General features: G+C 38.1%; 1 protein-coding gene across 1 annotated transcript; it reads right to left on the bottom strand.

Annotated features, from left to right (window-relative positions):
- Positions 1-305: 305 nt before the first annotated feature.
- On the bottom strand, positions 306-22817 carry OPRK1 (opioid receptor kappa 1). Its single transcript, XM_021555698.3, has 4 exons — positions 22485-22817; positions 21676-22002; positions 8215-8567; positions 306-3678 (listed from the first exon to the last, which is right to left on the bottom strand). The coding sequence occupies exons 2-4, from the start codon at positions 21933-21935 to the stop codon at positions 3146-3148; spliced, it is 1146 nt and encodes a 381-aa protein (XP_021411373.1). The 5' UTR covers positions 21936-22002; positions 22485-22817; the 3' UTR covers positions 306-3145.
- Positions 22818-23841: the final 1024 nt, after the last annotated feature.

Raw genomic sequence — 23841 nt, 5'->3', positions numbered from 1 at the left:
CAATTCATTTTTTTATCTGACAGATCACATAAGTTATCACAAACTCAATCAATTTTGCTGAATCCACATTTTTTTCTGAAGAAAAAACTTAAGTGGGAAGAAAACAGCCATATTTACTATTATTATGTTTGATTAAGAATTGATAAGCAATTAAGGAAAAAAAACCTCAGCACAAACTCTCTCTCTTCTTTGCAAAGACTATATTAATTTAGCAGAACCAAGAGGAATTCTGTCTCAGAATGGTGTTTTCCCTTTGCTTTTCACAGGACAAAAATTTCATTTTCAGTTTTCCTCTGAATTTCTCATCATGTTGAGGTATTGCTTATTAACTAAACTTGGGGTTTCTCAGCATCTGAGCATAATTTCTCTGCCATGTGTTGGTCTGCCCTGAACCAGAACACCAAGTATATTTTCCAAATAAAATCTCTTACAGTTAAAAGCAGAAACACAGAAAGCGACATATTAGCTATCTACACTTAATTGATTGGAATTTAGCCCCACAAGCAGGTCCGTGACCATGCTTTTGCAGTATTGAATTTTCAGAACCTCCAAAAAGAAAGGCAAGTAAGAGTGGTTGCAGCAAGTACAACCAATTCCCAGGCTGCCTGCCTGTGTCTGCCCCACGTTGCCATGCTCCAGGGCCCATGGGACAGCACAGCCTGTCCCTGCTGCCCCATTCTCCATCCAGACCTACTCCTGGGCCAGGCAGCCCCTACCCTGCCTTCACCTCTTGCTGCCTCCTGGAGCCAGCACAAGAGAGAGGGCAAGTCATTGCCTGGAGCTACAAAGAAAGTGAAGCGCTTTGCAATGGGAATTCAGTCTTCTAGAAGCAGATTCTGTGAGCATAGTATCATTTTTAATGTACTTTCTCATGTGTTAAAGATATCTTGGCCAGTTTTCTGCTGTTTTTCAGTGAAGTGTAGCAAGCTGCTCAATTTGACAAGAAAACTTCCGAGACACCTTTCTACTGCATTCAGACTAATTTGGCTGTTAATGTTCCATGATAGAAAAAAACCTTTAGGACACATTCTTATAACATTTTGCAAGATTAATTGTTAGGAAGTTATAATTTCCTCCCACTGTGATGGGAATGATGATCATCTTCTGAAAAACATAAACCTCAAAAGTATTATTAGAAGCCTCCTTTTTGCAAATTAAAAACATTGATTTTTCATTACAAAGCAAAGCTTTTCACATAATGTGTAGAACAAAAACCCTATTCAAGTACAGACTTACATATGCAAATGGTAAGTCATGAACAGGAACATAGGTTATTTTGAATTAAATTAGTTCATTAGATTCTAGTTCTTTCCTATTTCACTTGCTCCTAACTTGAAAAATACATTGGATTTTCAACTTTTGCCTTAAGCATTCTCTTTTTATGGCCATTTAAAGGTCAGAACTTAATTTTGAAAGATGGATGAATGTTAAAAAAACGAATGAATGACAGAATGGGAGGTGAGATTCAGCAGTTGTGTGAGCAACTTAAATTCACTTCCCCAGGTAAAGCAAGAATCCTGAGGTCAGATAATCATTCTTCATGTAGAAACAATCAGAAAGTGCTAGACTTGTCAAGAAAGAGTTATCTTGAATATTGCAGCAACAGCATTTATCAACATGGTATAAAAAATATTTGACATACATGACTGTATTAATAATAAAGCATATGGAAGTCCTGCAAAAGGATGACTTTCTACATCACTTCCACAGGAACTGGACTGCCAGCTAGTCCAAGAAAAAAACTCATTCTTTATACTGGTGTGCATTTTTGGTCTCATAGGACCAAATCAGATTGTGTTTCTGAGAAAATTTTCCATGAAATGAAGGCACCCAGGTAATTCTTTTGTATAAAAGAACAAAATTAACAAGAAGATATATGGTGTATGCATTCAGGGTGAAGATAATGAGAGCATTCCTCCAAATTTCAGCAACAGCAGTAGTGGGAGTCGTAATATATAACATCAGGAAGACAAAAGTCTACAAACTGAAAGTTAGGCTCCGTTTTACCATAAACTTATCTTCAGCAAGCTAGTGACTTATTTATCTGTGCCTTGACACCTCTGTCTTCACAGGAAAACAGAGAAAATTACTGAAGTCATAAGACTGTATCAAAGAAAATATATCAGCCTCAATAAACCAGAAATTTTTTCCATCAGATGCCATTAAAGCATCCATTATTTAATTTCCATTGTATCAATCCAGTTAGTTCATGTGCTACTTCCCTTGATTCTAACTTGTCAAATATTTATTTCAGTCTGATTACATATTGTCCAGGAAAACAAGTTACACATGAGAGTGTTTCCTCCATGTAATGAATGTAACATGACTTTTCATCAATTTTGTAGCAAGTGAAGCATTTGAAGTTGTCTAGCCTCTTGTTCAATATACACTCTGAAAATGCATACTATATTATTCAGACTCAATAAAGAAACAACCATCTTGGAAAATCACACATACAAAACATTACACATAGATGATGAAACATGTGATAAGAATTCCCATTAAATTCCAGTATTTTTGAATGCCAAAAGGCTTTACTATATATAGACACAATAAAATCACTTTGGTGTGTAGGCAGATCATGCTTAAATTGGTTTTTCACAGCACAAACAAGGGTTACAGATTTATTAATTGAGGATAATATTGATTATAGCTCTGGAATTGTTCACAGAAATCTAACACTCTTGACTTTTAAGAGGATCAAGTTGTCAAAGTCCTTACTTTAGAATCAATCACTGTTGGGGTAGAAGTTTATGGCACAGCTCAGTTTTATGACCAAATGTTGCCTTTTACAATGTTACATATTGTAAAGAGAAGAGTCTGCTTATCTGCTTATCCGGAATCGCCTGGTGCCACACTACCTCTTTGCTCTGCAAAAGTGTGTTTTAGTGCTGGCTCGAGTACAGCAGATATGGTGCCAAAACCTGACCATCATCCAGGTCCTTTTCATTTGAGCCGATTTTCAGGAGATTCTTGTTTATCAATAATAAACTTGCTTTAGTTCAAACTGCCAGGATTCCTGAAATATTCCAGAAATGTCTGTCTGGGTGAATCAATTTCAAACTGCAGTCGTAATCTGTGTAAGTCCTAGGTCATTGGACTCCTCTCTCTCCTGAGGACAGTAAGATGACATTTCCACGACTAGTCATACAGGTTTGTTTGCCCCACCTGCTTCCCTCATGTAAGCTGGGTCTTGCACAGTGTTTCTGACTCTGCTGGTGCTTTGCCTGTCCATCCTCATCTTGAAGGGGAAGCAGAAGTCTTTGAAGCATCTCTTGAAGTTTTCATCCAAAAAGGCATAAAGGATTGGGTTGAGGCTGCTGTTGGTGTAACCCAAAGCAATGCAGAAGTAATAGCTGGATATGGCAGCAGTGCTGTGGGACACGTCCCCTAAGGCCTCAACCAAAACAAAAATGTGAATAGGAGTCCAGCAGATGATAAAAACTGCCACAACCACAAGCACCAACCTGGTGATGCGACGCAGGTTTCGATCTTTTTCTCGAGACCCGGAGAGAAGCCGTACGCTTTTCAGGCGCAGAATCATCAGAGTATAGCAAACAATTATAATGAGAACCGGAATAACAAACGCAAAGACAAAGACACAGATTTTCATGAAGATGTCCCACCACACATAATCTCTGTCTGGAAACTGCAAGGAGCATTCAGTGCTAGCAGTATCTAAAAATGAAAGAAGCAAGAAGAAAATTGCTTTGTTATTAGATATTCTAAACAATGTCATTATCATAGCGTAACCTAGGAAAAGTGATTAGCATGTACTGCGATATTAATAAATGGAGTTATCATTAAATCACTCCAAGGAAGTTTTCAGTTAGCACTGAAACTGGTTTTATACAGCTGTGTCTAGAAATTACTGAGTTTGGAGCTTTTTTAAATGCAAAATATTGCATGAAATTTCTTTCCCATGGGAGGATCTAAAAAAGTAGAGCACAAAAACAAAATTTGCCAAGTTGTTTCTATTTGAATATCACTGAGATTTAAAACCAGATTGAATACTATGTTCAGCAAAGTAGAAATCTCATCATTATAATCTAACTATATATGTTTTTGTCTGTGGGTAGAGAAAGATTTTTGATAACATGTATGGTAGAAGCTGAAGGTGGTTTTGATACTAAGAAAATTTTGCCAATATATGATAATTGTGTAATAATCTTTTCCCATATGCCTTTTACAGCACAAACAGAGTACACACAAATGCTTACATTCAGAAAAACCCCTGGAAACATCTTCTTTTCACTCTCATGTTAAATAGAAGCAAATTAAATACATGTGTACATGGAATCAAATGGAAGCTACTCTTTTTGCAGATCATGCCATTGAAAATGCAGCCTGTGCAGTGACTGCAGGATCTGGGGCACAGAGATCTGCCCACTCCCTTTCCCATCACCCATGCCAGAATTCAGAGCCACAGGCTGTCACTTCAATGTATTTAGCAGAAATATATCTGACAGGAGGCAGCTAAGGAATGAAATACTTGAGGTTTCATTTGCTGACCTCATTAGAGCCTTCTAGAATATAAAACACATGGAAAAATAAGCAATAAGATAAATGATAAGGCAAGAGAAGAGGTAAATTTACAATTCCTGTCAGTAGTTCAGCTCTGCTGAAGATAAGTCAGAGTAACACAGGGATTTTTGACTCTGAATTGTAGCTTAGATTTTATCCTATAAAGTTCTATGGATTTTTTATCATTTTCCCTACTGAGTTGTCAGTCGTCTACAAGTTATTATGTATTGTTTTTCATTGATTCAGATCTAAGACTGGAATGATTCAGTATACTCCTGCACATCATTTTTCATATCTGTCTCCATCAGGACACATCAGAAAAAAAAAAATCAGGCCATATTTCCCTGCTGTAAAAATGCTTCCCAAATAAAAAAGATATTGCAGAGAATTTGTTTTGAAAAACAATTAAGGGAGAAAATTATAATTTAGTCCATACACACATTTCCATGGTTAGATATCAGAAAGCTGTTATGGGGCAATATTGAATATGGAAACATTTTAATAGAAAATATTTACAGAAAAAAAGCTAAATATTTTGAGGTTTTGTTTTAAATAATATGTTAGATTCTGAAAGCTGAAAATAGAAAAGGCATATTTTTCTAGGCTGATGCAGGATAGTCACATGACAGCACAAGTGTGACTTGACACTCAGTGAACTCATCTAAATCCTTTGTGATGGAGGTTTTAATAAACATACTTGCTTTCATTTAATTTCAATCTATAAATGCCAATAATCATCTTCAAAGTTTTCCTGTCAATTATTACTGTTGTTCGTAGTAGATCATAGCTTAGCAGCCATGACATAAAATCAAGATGCAACTGTATTATCTAAATTAGTAAAGCTGCTTCCAGACGTGTGGGATGAAAATGAAGTGTGATCAGGGATGGTTGCTCCAGACTATATCCAGCTACTCAATGAAAACCACTCCCAGAAGAAATGGCCTCTTCAGAGCTTCTGACATAATTTCACATATTTATCAAAATTATTAGGTCATCCTCCCTGTATTTTGCTATAATTTGTGGTTGGCAATGTTATTTTAGAATTCCAAATTATCGAATACAAACTTAATTATTATCTTGCATCTCATTGCAGTTTACTTTCTATGGAAAATCTTATTCTAAAATCATTAATATTAATGTATTGCATTTGATACATGTAATGCCATATCATAGTACTTTATGGAATCCATTTACATTTACAAGTAGAAAACAGTTAGTAGAAAATCTAATCATAATGCACAACACTATAATAATTTTCTGGAACTTTGGAAGTGGAGCATAATAAAATCCAATTTATATTCTATTTTTACTGCCTGAAAAGTTGAAGAACCTATGAATAGTGTCATAATCTTCAGATTTTGTACTGACATTTTCCACTTTGAAAGCCAAATATTCCAAATACATTGATATATTTAAGGCAAAACACTGAGTTCTATATGGTATTTGGTGTAAATATATTTTAAAATGTGCTTGATAAACTACCATTTAAGATTAATCTTAATATTGATCTAGGAAACATACATATTATATATATAATATTGATTGTGTCACTTTCATACCCTTCATCATATCCTTACTGGTAATATGAATAGTTAATTTTATACCTTTTTTTTTTTTTTTTTTTTGGTAGCTGAACAAATCTTCAGCAAGAAAAGCTCCATTAAGGCCAGAGCAAGAAAATTTACACAGATGTAAAATTTATTCTGCTGGAAAAATGTATCTAAAAGGACACACCTGGGAGCAATTCTGAACTGGATAACAAAATGGATTAACTGAGCACAGTGAGGGAACCTCAAGTATAATCACTTTCCATTTGCTCTTCAGTTGTTGCTTAAATGTGAATCCAACAGAGGCCCTGAAGCTTATAAACAGCAACTGTTTTAACCAACATAACATAAAGTTTCAGGCCTGAGCTCCAGCTGTCAGGCAAGGGGAGCATCCTCACCTTTCCACTTCAGCAGTTATCAGTGCAATTCATGAGCCCACCAGACAAGGTAATTGACACTAAATGCTCAAGAGAAACTTTAGATCAGACAAGCAGGGAGGAACAGTAGCAGCTGACAAGCAGCTGCCAATATTTCCAACCTCATTTAGCCCAGCTGTGTTTTGTATTACCAGTCTCTGTTTCATAATTTATAAAAAGGGCTGCATTCTATATGATGTGGAAAAGACATATAATCATTGCTGGCCTCAGAGGATCCCCTTGATCTAAACGTGCTGCTGACACTGAATGACAGGAATATTCCATTAGTTGAGCATGCTCCAACAAAACACCTGCCTGAGCCAGTGTCCCATGGCCTTCAAGATTTCGTATGTAGCAAGACATTCTTCCAAATATGCCTGAAGTTAATGTTTCCCCAGGTAGACCTTGTTTTATAGAGCCTGTCAAAACTTTACTGGGGAGAAGAGCTACAGCACAGCAGACCAAGACATGTGATCCCCCCAAAACACTGAAAGAAGAGCTTCCAGAGGACTTCACTGTCACCTGCATAACAGAAGACTAACAGCAAGAACAAAATCTACATATCTTCAGCCAAATCTATCAACCCTTGAGCAGCTGTTACGGAAATGATTTTTCACATTGGTCTATGTCAAACAGCTTAACTTACTGCATTTATTGTCTGCCAGATGAAACAGTGCCCTTAGGTAAACATTTGTCTCTGGAGAGAAACCTTTCTAAATAGAAAACATTGATAGTGCAGGAATTTATGAATACATTTTCCCAAGGTTGTTTACATCTCAAACAAGACTCCTACCAAATAAATGTCTTGTATTTTATCCAGCCATCTAGTAATGGGATGAACCCAACCCAAGGACACTATTAGAAGTCTCCAGCTTTTTGAAGACACCAAGATGCCCCTGCACTGCACTTACACCTGTGAGTATGAAACACGTGTGAGAAAATGCTTCTCCCTCTTCCTTCTCAAGGAGGATCTCAAAATCAGATTAAACCCATAGCAGGGTAATGAGTCAGGGGCTATGGGGGCTAAATCCACAGTCCATGGAACAGACATTTCGAGCAAAGCCTATACATGGCCTGCATACAGTTTTCATTGACTTTGTGTTCTTGTAGCTTTTTCCCAGCCATAGCCTGAATTTCCATTTCCTGTGACAATCCTTGTTCTCAGCTTTTCCAGGTTTCCATATAGATTCCCATTCTTTTTAAAATATGATCTTGAGATATTATCATATATAATTTACCTTAATTTTCTCTCTTCAGCTACTGATTTTTCCTTTCTTCACCATGCCTTCAAGTTCTTTGAAATGGCTGATGACAATAAACTTCCAAGAATTCTAGTTTCTGCTCTTGGGACTTCATTGGAATTACTCTCACAACGCCTACAAAAAGAACCTTAAACCCATATTTCAAGTTTCAACCTAAACTGATTCTAGATTTGTCCATTGTGATTAAACTCCTCATAATTTCCCCCTGCTGTCTGCTTGTAGTTTTTGATGGTCTCATTCTAGCACAGGCAGTGCTCCAAAGTATATTTTGTTTTTTTTTGGTATGGGCATGTGGCCTATAATGATTTATATGTTGTACTGCAATGCTCCATTATATATTTCAAAATATCAGGAATTTGAATGTAATTTTCAAGAAGGAATAAATAAGGTTTGATCAATATTTGAACCTACAATCTATTGTTAGTTGAGAAATAAAAAGGCTGACTTTTTAATGCTCATACTCACCTTCCCTGACTTTGGTGCCTCCAAGAACTATTGCTGATATACCAACAGATGAGGACAGCAGCCAGATACAGATGTTGATTATCTTCGCTTTGAGAGGTGTACGAAAGTCCAGAGCCTTCACAGGGTGGCACACAGCAATGTATCGATCAACACTCATCATGGTGAGTGTGAAAATGCTGGTAAACATGTTATAATAGTCAATAGAAATAACTATTTTACACAGCACATCACCAAAGGGCCAGGAGTTCATCAGGTACTCAGTGCTTTGGAAAGGCATGGTTGTGGTAACAAGGGCATCTGCCATAGCCAGGTTGAAGATGTAGATGTTGGTCGCTGTCTTCATCTTTGTGTACCTGCAGAACAAAAAAGTAAGGCTTTATTACTACAAGATATGATTATATCCATGCAGATAAGTAACAGTTCATCAGTCAGGCTTTTCCATGGTTGGGGTTTTTAATGTCTTTTCTCGTCTGTGATAGAAATGCACAAAAATGCAAGACCCTTGGGCTAAAAGTTAACATAGTTTATTCAATCTCTCAGCCCCTATGTTAGCAGTTAGAGCTATTTCCCACAGGCAAAACAGGTATATGAATACATTTAATCCAGTTAAACAAATTTTAATTCTATTTTCTCAAATCCCGCTACAAGAAAATATCACTCTTAAATTTGGAACTGATCAGCATGGTTTTTGTTTCCTTTTTTTATAGCTCTGTCAGTGATTGTGGTATTTCTGGGTTAGGTTTGTGGAATAAACTCTTATCCCATTCTTCAGTAAGAAAATGAGTTAATTGCTATGTCTACTGAGCCAGACTGCTTCATATATGATAGTTTGTCTTCCTTGAAGTCACTACAGTGCCAGCTGACACAGTTGTAGTCATTTACCTGCCTTGCCAATTTCTTCTCCTTTCTTGCCATCAATTTTTCCCAGTACTCTCTTTTATGACTGATAATGTAAAAGATCACAATTGTTTAAGTAGCATACCACAGTGGGGGAAAAAACTGTCATAGCAGTATTTTTTCCTGCATTCTTTAATTTCATCAAAAGTAAGCCCTTTTTTTGTCCAGCTAGTAGGAACCTCAGCCTACATAGAAAAATAGGATCTGTTTTTTGAGGTGACATCCTGCTTTGTTCAACCCCAATGACAGTTTTGGAAGACAGCCTGTGGAGGACTGCCTCCCTCTTTGTGATGGACACAAAGGATGTTGGAGAGCCTGCTGACATGGGAATTTACTTATCACTCCTTTCTGAGATGCTTCACCTCAATACTTGTGTTTGTTCATTGCTCTTAATTTATCATTGGATTTAATGAGATTCTCTTTCTCAAAACTGCTTCAGTCCCATATTTTGAGTGCATTTCCAAACTAGAATGTGTACATGTAACACACATAGAAACACACATAGCTACATTTTGCTATATGTTGCTAATAATTTACAGTGGAAATATAAGATTCAACCACTTTAGTCAATGAACATATAGCACAATGTGTGTATTGCCTTCAAAACTTTGATGTGTAGAATAAAAAAATATTTAAAAAAGAAATTAAGCGGTGCTCTCAAGTTGCACCTAATATGTAAACTAGCTATTAAAAAAAAAGTGGGCAGGAATTTCATTTTATGACCAATATGAAATGTTAAAAATAGCTTTTTTTTTTTAAAACATTCTAATCAAGACTTATCAAGGAAATAAAGCCAAATGGTGGTTTGAAGCAATGAGAAAAAAACTGCAAAGGAAGAGAGAATACATCCTTCTCCCCCACATACTGAACCACAAGTCAGAGATGGGCTTCTGTCCCCCACTAGATCAATCTCCTCAACAGAACCTTCAGGAGAGGAGGCATTTTGTCCTGTACGTCATAATATAGCCCTTAAGACACTGTTTAAGCACAAATATGAGTCCTTACAGCTAGGAAAAAAGCAAATATAGGACATATTAACAGACAAAAATTCCCCTCTTGGTTAAAAAAAATAAAATAAAAAATACCATCTTCAAGTGTATCTCAGCTGTAAGACCAAACAAAAGTTCACTAAACACTCAAAACTCTCTACTAAAATGGACTATTTTCCATTAAATTACATAGAATAGTAGAAGAACAAATCTACAGACATCACTGATGGTATTTGGAATTGCTGTCATGTTCATATTGCAATAAAAAGACTGTGGAAAGTTGGAATGGTTGCATGAAAAGCACTAAAAATAAAAGAAGGGACTGGAGAAAATTCTTTGACTAAATTAAAGAGCTGAGCACATTTAGTTTATCAACAAGAACACCAAGAGGTGACTTGATTACAGTGTCTTAAGACCTTCACAGGGAGAAAATAGCAGGTACTGAAGAGTTCTTTCAGACTACACAGAAAAGCATAGCAAAAACAAATACATAAAACTCTTGAGACAAATTCATCTTAGAAACAATGACAGCTGTTTCTTAACAGCTAAGGTGATTATTATAGGGAAAAAGAAAGGAGTAATTTTTCTATCCACTGGTGCCTGCAAATCAAGATCTGTTGCTTTACAAAGGGTTTGCTTCAGTCAAATACAAGTTAGTAGACTTAACACAGAAACATTCAGAAGAAATGCAATGACCTTTGATAAGCAGAGGTGACACAAGTAATCATTCTCCTGAATCCTTATATCTGTAGATCTTTAAAAGCTTCACCAAGGGTTTGGATAAGGAAAGTTTGCTTTCAAAGTAAAATACAAAAGTATTAGCTTGACCTTTTTTTCCTTTAAGAAAATCAGAAAACTGGGAAAAAATATCTAAGAAGATTTTATTAGCCTTGAAAAAGCAAATATCCAAAAGTCTTTATATCTCACATTTCCCATTCCTTGCAACCTTAATTCTATTCTTTAATATGTGTACCATTACAACTCTATATGCCATATTTTCCCAGCACCACTTTCCCTTTTCTCCTTCCTAGCCTTACAGTGGAAGAGTAGCAAACAAATGCTGTAAAGCAGGGCTCATAAACAGCTTGATTACTTTTGCCTGGAAACATTGGCCTGTGTATAAATGTGGTATTGGCCCTTAAAGTTATCAGGCAGTATAGATAAAGTCATACATTTAGAAGTTTATAAAATTCAGAAATGCCTTTGAGAATCTGGACTCAATCTTCCAAACTGCTTTGAATATTTTAAATTAAATACCTAAAAATTATTAAATGCCTACATGCTTCTGAAGACATGTGCTTTCAGATTCAATCAAAAGTCCAGATAATGTAACAGAGTGACTGCTGTTGCTCTCAGACCCTTTCAAGTGGACCTGATAAAGTCCACAAGATGAGGGATTTGCCTGCTTTCCTACAACTCATTCTATTGCACCAAAACATAGAAGGAAATATGTTTTTGTGGTCTGGGGTTTTCTCACCATGCTCTCCACTCACTTGAACAAGGTCAAAACAGTGATTGTCTAATGGAATCTTGTCTTCCTTTGCAAAGTTAAAATTCTTGATCAAATATCTGAATTCATTTAAGTTAAAAAAAATTCTATCTGCTTTAATTAGTTTAGCAGGACAGATAATGTAAACCTGGACATAATTGCAGCATAGGTGGCACAGTAGCAATTAGTGACATTTTCTTAGTGTCTGAAGTACAAGTTTCAAAGACTATTATAATATTTATAACCTATGGCTGTATAAAGTGCTCATGGGAAATCCCATGTCTAAAAAATGACTTGTTAAATACAGGGACTTCTTAAGAGAACGGGAACATTTCTGATACTACATGGGAATGGAAAATCTCTCTTTTAAACCAAGTGCTAGAATCTAATTTCAAGCAGCAGTAAAAACTCTAATCACTTCAGCTGGTGGATCTCAAGACTGTAAAGTTATAAGCAGGCCTCAAGCCTCTGTAAACTAAAAACTAGAAGATATATCAAAACTGCAGAAAAACAGTCAAGATGAAACACAACACTTTCATATGGATGCTATTTTTTTTTTTTTTTGATGGGTATGTGATGAAATTTTTAAGGAGCAAGTTTTAAATTATGTCTATTTACGTGTCAAAAGTAAAATTCTGAAAATATTAGGCATTGTTCACTTTCCAAAAAATGGAAAGTTCTTTGAGGTTGACATTAGACTGACTGCTAGAAATTTTCTTCCTTTCAGTTGACTCATCATTACTGTTCTTTTCCCTCTGGAGCAGAACATGCTTTTAAGACAAGCTTTTAAGACAGTAAATAAGAAGCAATCACACCTCCAGCCCATGCTATCAATGAAATTGTGGTAACAGAAGAAGGAAGCATGCTACTAAGATTCTGGTGTGCTTTCAGAAAAAAATCGGCAAGTAATGCCCCTTATAGTTATTATCTCAAACAGAGGAGAGGATTGTGATTCTAAAGTACACTGTAACATTAAAAAAGATGATAAAAGGTGAGAAAGCGGCTCTGGTCAAACTTTTTTCATGTAACTGTAATAGGATGAAGTAATGAAATGTTCCCTGAAGTGTGAAATGAGGGATGGAGAAGAGAGCAAAACTAACAAATATACTACAACATTCTCCAGTTGCAGAGGGAAAGTACAAAGGCATAAAATACAATGAGAAATAGCAAACAGAGGTTTTTCACAGATACCTGGGTAAGTGAATGAAAATTAAAGCTAAAGCACATCTAAAGCAAATTGCAAAAATACCTATCAGCAGGATGCAGGCTCTGTTCCACTAGGTTCCTCTAAATGATGTATATGGAGATCAAGCAGCTGGAAAGCTTAGTCAGGAAAGCTCTAAATCTCAAGGCTATATTCTGAGTACACTCACTATAATACTGCGTCAGAACAGGAAGAAAAAAAAAACAAAAAAAAAAACAGTCCAGGAGGATCTATTTCAAACCCCTACCATGTCTAAAGGATGGCTCAGCTCTCTCTTGGATATTTGTAATCCAACATAAAATCTTATGCCAATATGAAACTAAGTCTAAGGTAATTTAAAGAATATGAAAATGAATATGCTGTAGTTTTTATGTTTGTATTGGGTTATATGACAATTTCATATTTTAAATTGCCACATTTTAGCAATAGAGAACCTCAGATGGCACATTAAATAAAGGAAAACCTTGTAACTGCACATATTTAATGGTTACCTGTCTTAATCATCAAATCTTTTAAGACATGACAAAAAATTGTTGTCTACAAAACTATATCATAAAGTGGAATTCTCTTTACTAATAAGCATCTAAAGACACCAATTTTAAAGCAGCTCAAAAATGAAAAGCATAAATTTGTCTTTTATTCTTCCCCCAGAGAGCATAATCTATGTGAATGTCAGAAGGTATAGTTAAAATCCTTACCATTTTCCACTACCATTTCTTCTCTGCACTAGCCATAAACTGAATGTGAACAAGATCTTGTGGATTTAGATTGGTTTTTTCTTAGCTAAATAACCAGGCTCTGAATTATTTCAAGTCTATAGTGGTCAATATAGAAGAAAATTCACTCAACAAAAATGAACTAATCTTTCTCCTTCTATGATAAAGGCTTTTAATATTTTTATGTGAGCTCAAGAGTCTCTCTTGCAAGAAACTGTAAAATGGTAGAAAAAAAAATACTGTGAAATTTTTGCTTCCATGACTTTGATAGGAGAGGTCAGAGGTCAAGGTGCTGTGAATCACTGAGGCTTAAAAAGAATCCATGAGAGTGCAAAATTTCACAAAACTGGTACTTTATCTAAAACCATTATGTTTAATAATATTATGAAAGAGCCCGGACAATGAGCTTAGACTATGTACCTGATTTTTTTGCTCTCTATTTGTCAGTAGAGATGAATACTGACCTTGTCAAGCAACTTATTGCTTGACAATAAGTTGATTGTCAACTTATTGTTGACAAACTTATTGATTATTATCCCTTGAAAAACTTCATGCTGCTGCAGATGTTTCCCAGTCACCAGCCATGCCATGGGGAGCTCCCAGGGTGTTATACAGAACGTTCTAATCCTTTTTACTTGTCACAAGTACATTGCTGTAGTGAACATTGAATCTCTGTCTCTGGTAACATCCACCTTTCCTGTTACTCTTTTTTCTTGGAAGAATTTTTTTTTTAATAAAGGGCATGAGCTCCTTTATGCTTCCTTTATGCAAAGTGCTTCCCATGGGTTTATGGGAGAGGGAATCGAGTAGAACAGAGGTTGTCTGGCAAGGAGAACAAACCTCATTGCTAAAGGTAACAGGGATAATAGCCCCAGGAAAAGATTTCTGTGTTTTTCTTTCCTTGTTGGAAGCAGACAACAGTTATTGAATGTTTGCTTCCCCTAGATGTTTCTGCAGGACAGAAAAAAGGAAAGAGCTCAGAAACCATTCAGTCGGGGCTCTTGGGGTATGGATATCACTCCACTTCCCAAAACAATGCACCTGGTGTCCATCTTGCCACAGGGATGAATAACAACTGACACAGCTGGGAGTGTTTTATAGGACAACTACACACTCAGATGTGTGGAGACCCAAATTTCTGGTCAACACTCCCATAATAAAGTTCAATGGGAGACAAGGGACTTGTCTCTATAACAAGTATAGCATTATGTGGTAAGGCAGCAAATGCACATATCAGTAGTGAGCCAGCTCAGGGAAAAGTCATCAGTCCCTTTTAGGAGGCAGCTGAGAGGCTTTCTCTGGACTCCTCCCATTTATCTGTTTTCCTCACCTGCCTTAGGGAAGCCCACAGCACTGACCAGCTGAACACATACATTCCCAAAGGAGATGATTCAAGTGAAATGCACAAAACTTTAAGTCACCGTCAACAGAAGAGCACAGCTTGTATCTTCCATGGTGAAAATATTCTTCTCCTGCCCACTTTGACAAAGCAGTCATTCTGAAAGGTGAGTCTAACAGTAAGTCCTGATGAAGTCCATCATCCAGAGGCATGGTAAAACAAAACTTTTCTGAGTGTGAACATTAAATGAACATTGAGCAGATTGTCTGAACTAATCCTACCATGCAGCTTCTCATCTGTCACTACTCAAGGAGGCTTTTGCCAGTTGCCCAACAATAGCCACAGTGGCTGGACTACCAACAATGCAGTGGGAAGTGCATTTAGCAAACATAAAATCCTCTGTGTTCCACATGCAGCACAGATAAATTTAGGAACTCTAGACATGCACTTTTAATGTGTTTCTGACTTCTGGAGCAGAGATGAGCAGCTGCATGTTACAAAGGTGGATTGGTATAAGAAATTAAGAAAACACGAAAGTTCTTCTCACTTTCTTACCATGAATTTGCAGAATTCATGGTTAGAATTCTGCAATTCATAGGCTGAAGAAAATTGTCTTCTCATACTCATGAAAATAACACAGAGGTTTCATTGAAAATAATGTATCAGAATTGAAAACAGGAAACTGCCTAAAATTAATTTTTACTTCCATGATGATTAGAAGGTGAATCTAATGAGCTGAACCCTCTGGATTAGGGAGAAATAAATATTTCAAAGGTAATTCAAGCCTGGCATGACAATTTCCCAATAGAACCATGCCAATTTAAAGCAAATAAACAGGTAATATTTTGATGTTATCAAAATCTAGTATTAAGTTCAACCAACATCTTAAATCAATTCATTTTTGTGTACTTTTTTTTAAAAAAGTGCTTTGCACTTTTACATATTCTTTGTTTATATAATTTTTACATTTTGTGGAATGCCAGCATGATCAGACATCCCTCTTCCAATATTCTTTTTGTACTGTACACACCCTTTCCCTACAACTAATCCAGTTTGTGCACTCATGCCTGTCTGTAGACAAAATTATATTCCTGCTGCCTTTTCCTCATATCTCTCTAAATTCACAAAAGAAGATATCAATAAGCAAATCACAAAGTCCACAAAGTCTTCCTTAAGGAGAAGAGCACAGATTCCTCACTTGGAGAGAATTATCTGATATTTAGAGATGAGGGGACCAAAATGGAGACCTGAAGTATACTTCCTGGAAGTTAAGTGTAGCTGCTTTTTCTTCAGAAATGAATATACCTGGAATCATTACTCATCTTGGAAAACCATCTGCTTCAGAGAATTTAACTTTAAGGGACAAATTAATCACAGCTTAGATAGTGAGAGTGGGTAAGACAGGAAAATTATCTTCCCTTGTCCTTAATATGTCTCCGGAATCCAAATCACCCAGTTAAAAATTTTCTGTTACAATACTCTTTTAGAAAATTCAAAATCCTCTCTCAGAAAAAAAACTAACTGAAAGGTCCCCGCTCTTCCCTCATTTCTTCTTCTTTACCAGAGGGGCTTAGCCAGTCTGTGGCCCCAGCACCACCTCTTCACTGTGCACCCTCCTCCTTGTGCTTCCTCTAGGATCAGGAGCTGCCTACCCATCACTCTCCCATCTGACACAGGAAAGTTATCTAAAGCTTTCTGCCTTGTCAGCAGCCAAACTTGAAAATTCTTCTAAGTTTTCACTTTCTTGCAGTTCAAAAAGGTTCTCTGTAATTCATCTTGCTTCCAGACACTGATTCCAGTTATGCCTTTCTCTGAACTAAATGATTACCTGGCTGTTAGCCCAGCGGAAATGTCTGGATGGATACCAAATTACTTTTCAGAAGCCAAACACATTATTCACTACAAGCTATAGCTTCTCTTTAATACTGTCTGTGGTAAATATTCCTTTCAAGCCTTTCCTCTGCTCTCCCTGCCTATTTTCATTATCAGACCTTGTTATTGCAGCATGACCATGAATTTGGTTTCTTGTCAGCTTATAAATCCCAGGTCTCACTTAGTCACTGTCTAGCTGGGTTTTAAAAGTATTAGAAATAGTAACATTTTGTTTAAATGGTCTGTGTTTTCAAAACTATCGATACTCTTCTATAAGCCTGTGCTCTTTCATGTTTCCTGTTGCTTTGTTCTCTGTGCCATCTGCAAAAGCTTTTGGTAATGATCACTCTTCAAAGTTATGATGGATATGTCATGTTTGAACTAACACTGCAGAACTGATCAAAATTCCCCCCATTCAGTGGGGTAAGGCTAAATGCTCTTTGAAATCTGTGATGAATTGCTATCAATTCATTTGATGTCTCTCTGCTGGTAGTAGTAAGCTGTCAGATTTTTGATTAGCAAAGGAAAGGTTAAAAGTCCTAAACTTCACAAAATATAGTGCAGTTCACCCTTTGCCGTTAGCAGCCAAAGCCTTGATTTCATAAAAGAAAGAAATCATTCAAACTGCCAGCAAGAGGGAGCAGGTAATTCAGTTAGGTTGACTCTTCTGGAGCTTAAGTTTTCATTTCAGAACAATATTTTTTCCAAATATAATTTAATAAAATTCGGACAATAATTTAAAGCAATTTAACAAGTGATCTTTTGATGGTATCAAAATCTATTATTAGTTTAAACCAATGGATTTAATCAATTTCATTGTTATGTACTTTATAAAAAATATATTTTCATTTTGTTTGGAATGAATGATGAAGAAATTTTAACAATAATCTGGAAAGGAGTCAATTTTATATGGCATTTCTTAATACACTCTTCCCATTATGTAAAATGCTGTTCAGTTCAATTAATATAAGAACAAAAATGTATCAGTGGTAAAACATTTTCTTCAACATTAGACTAAGCAGAGAATTATAAGGTTTCTCTTTCCCCTTAGGAATCAATCTACATATCTGTAACACAACGTCTTCTTAAAAATTCTTGAATGTAGAAAATTATTCAGTTCACTGAAAGCTTGAAAGATAATTTTGAAAGAAATACAGGATTGGCTTTTTGGGATCCTGCTGATATCAGCTGGTCTCAGTAAATTACTTCAGGAACAATGGCAGTAAGACAAATACATGCAAAAAGTGCATCTTGAGGGGGTAAGAGAGAGCATCTCCCAGAGGTTTGTCAGAGTATGTTTATGGTTTTGATAGGTGCAAATCCTAGTTAAAGCTGTAATTTTAGTCAGGAGATATTCTCCCCTGCAGCTGTTACAAGAAACTACCATCTTGCTTACAGCCAGCACTACATTTGAAAGAAAAAAGTCATGAGGTGAGAGGAATGGAGAAAAAAGCCTTTTTACTTCCAAGGATAAACAGGGGTTTTTATCCCCTTCAGCCAACTATTTTACCTCCAGAAATATCTTATGATACCTCCAAGGTAAAGATAGTCTCACAAGAAAAATTTTGGGGTTGAGGTAGATTCTGGTAATGACAAGAACCACACAACTGTAGGGCTTTCCTCAGGTGAGGCCAGACAACTTGAGCAGGTATCTGCAAACCCATTTCATGTTTCCCCTCCTCCTCCGTAGGGGAGGACTGCTCTTCCCGCACAGTGCCTGTATTTCCCACCACTACAACAGGCAATGTGAACCTTTTTTTCCTCTTCTTTTTCTCTTACTGTCTCCCCAGGACAGGCAGCAGCCACGGGCCAGCATTACAGCCCAGGTGCCATGGCTTGGCAGGGAGTGTCCCTCCTCCCAGCTGACAGCAGAGCCCCTCGGGATGGGGCACGTGCTGCACAGCTGATCCAAACTCGGGGAGATTTCCTGCAAACCACCCACACTGGGACAGCCAAGTGCCATGGGCAGGAATAGACTGCCAGTCCACTGTCTACTTAACACAGAGCTTTTTCTGCACATTAAAAAGGATCACTCAAGTGTGTCTGAGGAGCCCAGGGTGTTTACAATAGACCTGGTCCTGCTCTGTTGTAAGCTTTAGTGGTTAGACTTGGCTTTTAAATCTAGCTTTTGCTGTGTGTTTAAAGACAGAGAATGCCAGCATCTCTATTTCACATGTGAGAAAACCATAAAGTGACCTCATCAGGACAGGAAAAAATGTTGAATCTTGATAGTGAAACCAAGAGAAGAATCCGGCTCTACTGATAAATGGTTTAAGAAGCCATGCTGTCAACACTGTACTAAAGGACCATTCCCAGTCAGACTTCAGCACAAATCTCTCCTCACAGGAGCTGTATCAAACTCAGATACTGAGTCATGAGTTGTACATGTGATTGAAGTGGCATTCTCTTGTTATTTTTTTCCTCTGAGGAAACTCTGAGTTTTCCCTCTCAGCAGAAAAACACCCCACCAGACGTGTAAGAGATTTCATTCACCCAGCACTCCATGCACAAGCTGCTGAGCTGCTGACTTACTGGTGTCCATGAGCTTCTTTAGCAGCCCTTATGCAGAAGTGGCAAAACCAGTCCTGTAGTGGTATTAAAGCAAAGAATTGGCCAAGGCCTGCTGATACTACAGGCTATGGCTGAATTTGAGCCTGTCTCTGAGGCATTTCAATATTCTCAAGTCTCCTAAATCTACCACAGTATTGACATTTCAACACTTTGATTGAAAGTCTTAGAACACAGGGGAGTCCTTTTTCTTTTGTGACCCAAAAATTGACCCAAAATGACCAAAAGGATATGGAGTCATGCCTGCCTTGCCTGCCTGTCCAGAGGGGGTTAGGAGGAGGAGAGCAGATCTGGAATTCTGAGTTGAGAAGCAGCAGCAAAGGGCCTCAGACAAAGCCTGTACTCAGCTGGAAGGTAAAAAAGAGCCTCAGTATAACCCCATCCCACTTAGAGTTGTGGCACATGAAGGGAGGGTATTGTGGGATGGCTGGGGGACAGGATCTTCCCCTCCCTTACCATCTTCTTTCACAAACCTCCCATGGACCTTGTCTTTCCTCACAAAAGGACATCACTGCAGGGTGCATTGTTCATGCATTGTGTCCTGAGACACAATCATGCAGAGAGTATATGTGAAGAAAAAGTTAAGGGACATGAAAGGTTTGGAAAGAATGAAGAAAATAAATCTCTTGCACAAACATTTGAAATATTTCAAGACCATAAGAAAATTTAAAACTGTTGGCTTGTGCATGTCTGCACTTCAGCTAATGATTCTATCAGTGTTTAAAGCATTTGCCACACAGAAAACCTAGGAGAGAAATAAAAGGAAAAAAAATAAAATACCAATGGGTGATTTGTCATATTTATTTATTTTTTTACCATGTAATCAAGAGATGGGCCAAGAGAAAATTCAAGGAAAGGCTAATGTAGGAACTAGAAGGAAAGTGAGCAATAGCTATCTAAAGGCTTACAAAAATAGTCTTAGGAGGGTAGCAGAAGGAGAGAAAAAAGCAAATATATATGCACCAGTATAATCCATACATGCTAACTTCTAGGGCTAAGTTTGGATTTATTTCCACTGCCCAGGCCAGTTAATCAGCTGTCTTTGTTACTGATTGATGGCTTAGAAAATCTCTGCCTTTGCAGCTGTGTGACTGTCAAGTATGTAGTCTCTTTTTTTGAAAGAGAAATACAAAAAGAAATTAAATCTCTACCCTGAATGAAGGACAAAAGGGCATGTAGGGGTATAAAAATCACAACATTACAAAACTGGAGCCAACCACTTTTTCTAAACTGACTACAGTCATCTCTTTTTTATTGCACTGAATAGTAATTTTACTTTCATTATTCAAGAGTATTCACCTGATTATAACTCAAATTTTTGAAATACCTCATCAACAGCTTCAGTAGTTCTCATAATTTCCCCTCGTAACAAGTCTGACAGTTACTTCATCATTCTGCAATTGCTTGACCCTTATGATGCATCCCTTACAAAAGAGAATTCCTTCCAATACCTCCATTCTTTTCCACGTGCAAGCTGATTTCATTGGAGCAATGAATACTCCATAGTTCTGGGATTTTTGTTTTCCCAGAAACTTTATCAGAATTCAAATAGGCTGTGGAGAAATAGTCCAAAAAGTTGCATGATTTCAGTGCCCTGGATTGTTCATTATTACCCTGCTAAACAGCACTGTCCAAGCATGCTTACAGATTGCAGATGAAAATAACAAAGAGAGAGAGGAAGCACAATGCAAACTAAAATATTCACCAATACACAAGTGTAAGTGCAAGCATAAGTATCAGTGCATTTCACCAAGTGGTTTAGTTTGAAACCTTCACTAACACAGACACAGAGCTTTCTCCTCTTTCCTGAAAAACAGTGGAAAAGATATTTCAGCACTTTCTTAACTTTTTTTCAATTCAACACCAACAACTGGAGTTAAACACTGCTAAACAGAGAAAAAGCATCCCTTGCTTTACATTAAGCTGTTCTTTATAATTTCCTGGCTTTCCCTCCTCTCTTGTTAAAGAAAACATTAGGTGCCCAGGCAGAGATGTATCAGTGTCCACATGACACATCTCTGTCCCTCGGGGTCTCCTTACAATAGAAATAAAAGCTGCCTTGTAGAAGTTTCCTTCTTTCACTCGAGCTGTTTTCCCTCGGATGCCAGCAGCGTCTCATCCCTAGAGGGCAGCCAATGAACACAGCTCCAGGCACAAGCGCTTTCTCTCAGGCTGCAGGATTTATCACATTTAACCAGCTTGTCCCTTCTGTCTCTAACACAGCTGCAGGAAAACCACTGTGACTGACAAACTTTGGGTCATTTCAGTTGCTTTTTTCCAGCTCCTCACGGTAGGGGTATGGAAGCATAATCCACCCCCTCCCCCACCCCACCAAACTTAGGGACAGTCTTTTGCACCTCTTCCAACCGGTACCCAAAACCTCTTACCTTATGATGACAAACATGACCAGGGAGTTTCCCACCAAGCCGACAACGAAGACCACCGAGTAGACAGCAGTGATGATGATGGGAATGGCGGGGGAGATGCTGGTGTGGTTGTGCTGGCCATCCCCAAAGACCCCAGTGGCATTGCTGTCATAGTCTGCCCAGCCCGGGAGCCAGCTGCTGCTGGTGCTGGGCGGCCGGCAGGGCCCTGGGGAGCAGGTGGAGTCTGGCTCCTCACGGAAAATCTGTATGGGGGCATCCATAGGGGTACAGTCCCCAGGAGGGAGGGAGGGAGACCAGGAGGGGTGCACACAGCAGGAGGCAAGTATGCTGGAAAGAGGGAAGAGAGAGAAAGAAAGTATTTTTACAGACACAGAACATTAAGACCTCTGAAACTTTTATGTGTTAAGGGGAGCTCTGCTATGATGGGGACTGTAATTTGCCAAGCAGAGTTTTAAATAAATCACATTCATATTAAATGATTTCAAGTTTTACATCTTGCTATGTAATGCTGCTTCTCCAAGTGCACAAGGAAAGTTTTCCTCTACTTTCAAAGGTTGCATAGAGAAACAAACCAGATGGGAACAGCTCAGATCCACTCCCACACTTTAACCCTGTCTTTCCCATCTTCCATATTTTAAGTCAAACTCTATCCTAACAAGGGCTCCTCATTGCCTAAGCTCTGCTATAAAGGGGAAGGAGACAGAGAAACCACAACCTCTGTGCATCTGCTTTATCATCCTGCCCTGAGTTATTTTTCCCTGATCCCATACCTGCTTTCATAGAAAAGACACATTAATGACAAAAAATACCTTTCAGTCCAGGAAAAGAAGCGGAGTCCTCAAACAGGTGCTCTTTTGCGGGAAAGGAAAAGAATAAAGCCGCTGCGCTTGGCTCCTGGGAGTGCCACTGACCACCTAGGACTTTGAGTGTGAGGCAGCTGCGCCCTCAGAGAGGCGTGCTGGCAGCAGAGCCGGCTCCAGGCTGGAGCCGCACCGTGCAGCGGCAGCTGCTGCTGTTCCAGCTCCCACCACTTCGCCTTTTCTCTCTCAGGCTCCCTCTGCCTCCCTCTCGCTCTGCCAGGGCTCCGGCAGCACTCTGCACTGATGCACACGTTCTCCACTGTCTCTGTCCCCGCAGCTCAGACGCTCACATGACTTCTTTCTAAACACTGAGATGCAGATAAATTTTTTAAAAAGCAAGAAATAAGTTCTGTTATGAACGAATGCTTATTTTAATACACTTCTCCAAGTTTTCTTTCCTCAATTCTCCTACACTCCCAGGCCTCAAGAAATAATCTGCTTTGCTTTATTGAATCCCACAGAATTTCAGACTAGTAGACACTGAATAAAAGAGGAATTTTAAGTTTAGATATCTTGCCTGGTCCATCAGCTCTTTCATACCTTGACTCCACAACTGTGTGTCCAAAATATTTCTCACTGGGTAGCTGTGCCCCTGTTCCTTTGCACCTGCAACTCCGAAGTCAGAAGCTGGCTACCAAAGAAAAGAGGGGCACCCTAATTACTGTACAGATTTTTTCAATCTGTCCCAGACCATGTGAGAAGCCCAGAATTCCCTGTAGCACTTCATTCTCCCAGCTGCAGCCAGAAATGGGGAAGCGGTGTGTACAGAAATCACATCCCTCAGAGCTTATCCCTAATATACTCTCTCAAGCAGGAGCTGTCAAGGCACCAATATGTGTGTTCTTTAACTTACACACAGACCTTGAAATCCCCACCAGAACTCTCTATAAATGGCAAATTGGAAGAGAAGAAGCAAGACCCTGAGTTATTTCTAGTTCTTTGGAAGAGGCTGGGAACAGCCAGACTGGCTGCATCTCAAAGTGTGCAGCAGAAAAACCAGTCTCTGGAGAAAGACAGAAGCTGTGGGTTTCCTTCAAGCTTTTCAGTCTTGAAACTTTACTTCACACTCCTTCTTGTTGAGTGTCTGTGATAGATTGAGTTTTCTATTCTAAACCAATTTTCTTTCTAAACCTATAATCAAGAGACTAAATTATGTCAGCTGAGTGAGAAATCATGTAGGAGGCTTAAAAGGTACAGAACCCCCCCTCTCTTAGAGGAAAAGGCTTGTTCAAATGTGATAATGGCTTTGACTCTGGTCACTGTTTTCTCTAGAACTTCAGTAACTTCTCATGATCATGTGTATAGA

The sequence above is a fragment of the Lonchura striata genome, chromosome 1, assembly GCF_046129695.1.
Source record: "Lonchura striata isolate bLonStr1 chromosome 1, bLonStr1.mat, whole genome shotgun sequence".
NCBI lineage: Eukaryota > Metazoa > Chordata > Aves > Passeriformes > Estrildidae > Lonchura > Lonchura striata.
The sequence above is the reverse complement of the archived record's forward strand: the minus strand, read 5'-3'. Positions and strand labels throughout refer to the sequence as shown.

Coding starts and splice junctions, on each gene's coding strand:
- OPRK1 (XM_021555698.3), bottom strand. CDS start 21,935: ATGGATGCCCCCATACAGATTTTCCGTGAGGAGCCAGACTCCACCTGC. Junction 8,568..21,675: donor GTCATGTTTGTCATCATAAG/GTAAGAGGTTTT, acceptor TTTGTTCTGCAG/GTACACAAAGATGAAGACAG. Junction 3,679..8,214: donor AGGCACCAAAGTCAGGGAAG/GTGAGTATGAGC, acceptor TTTCATTTTTAG/ATACTGCTAGCACTGAATGC.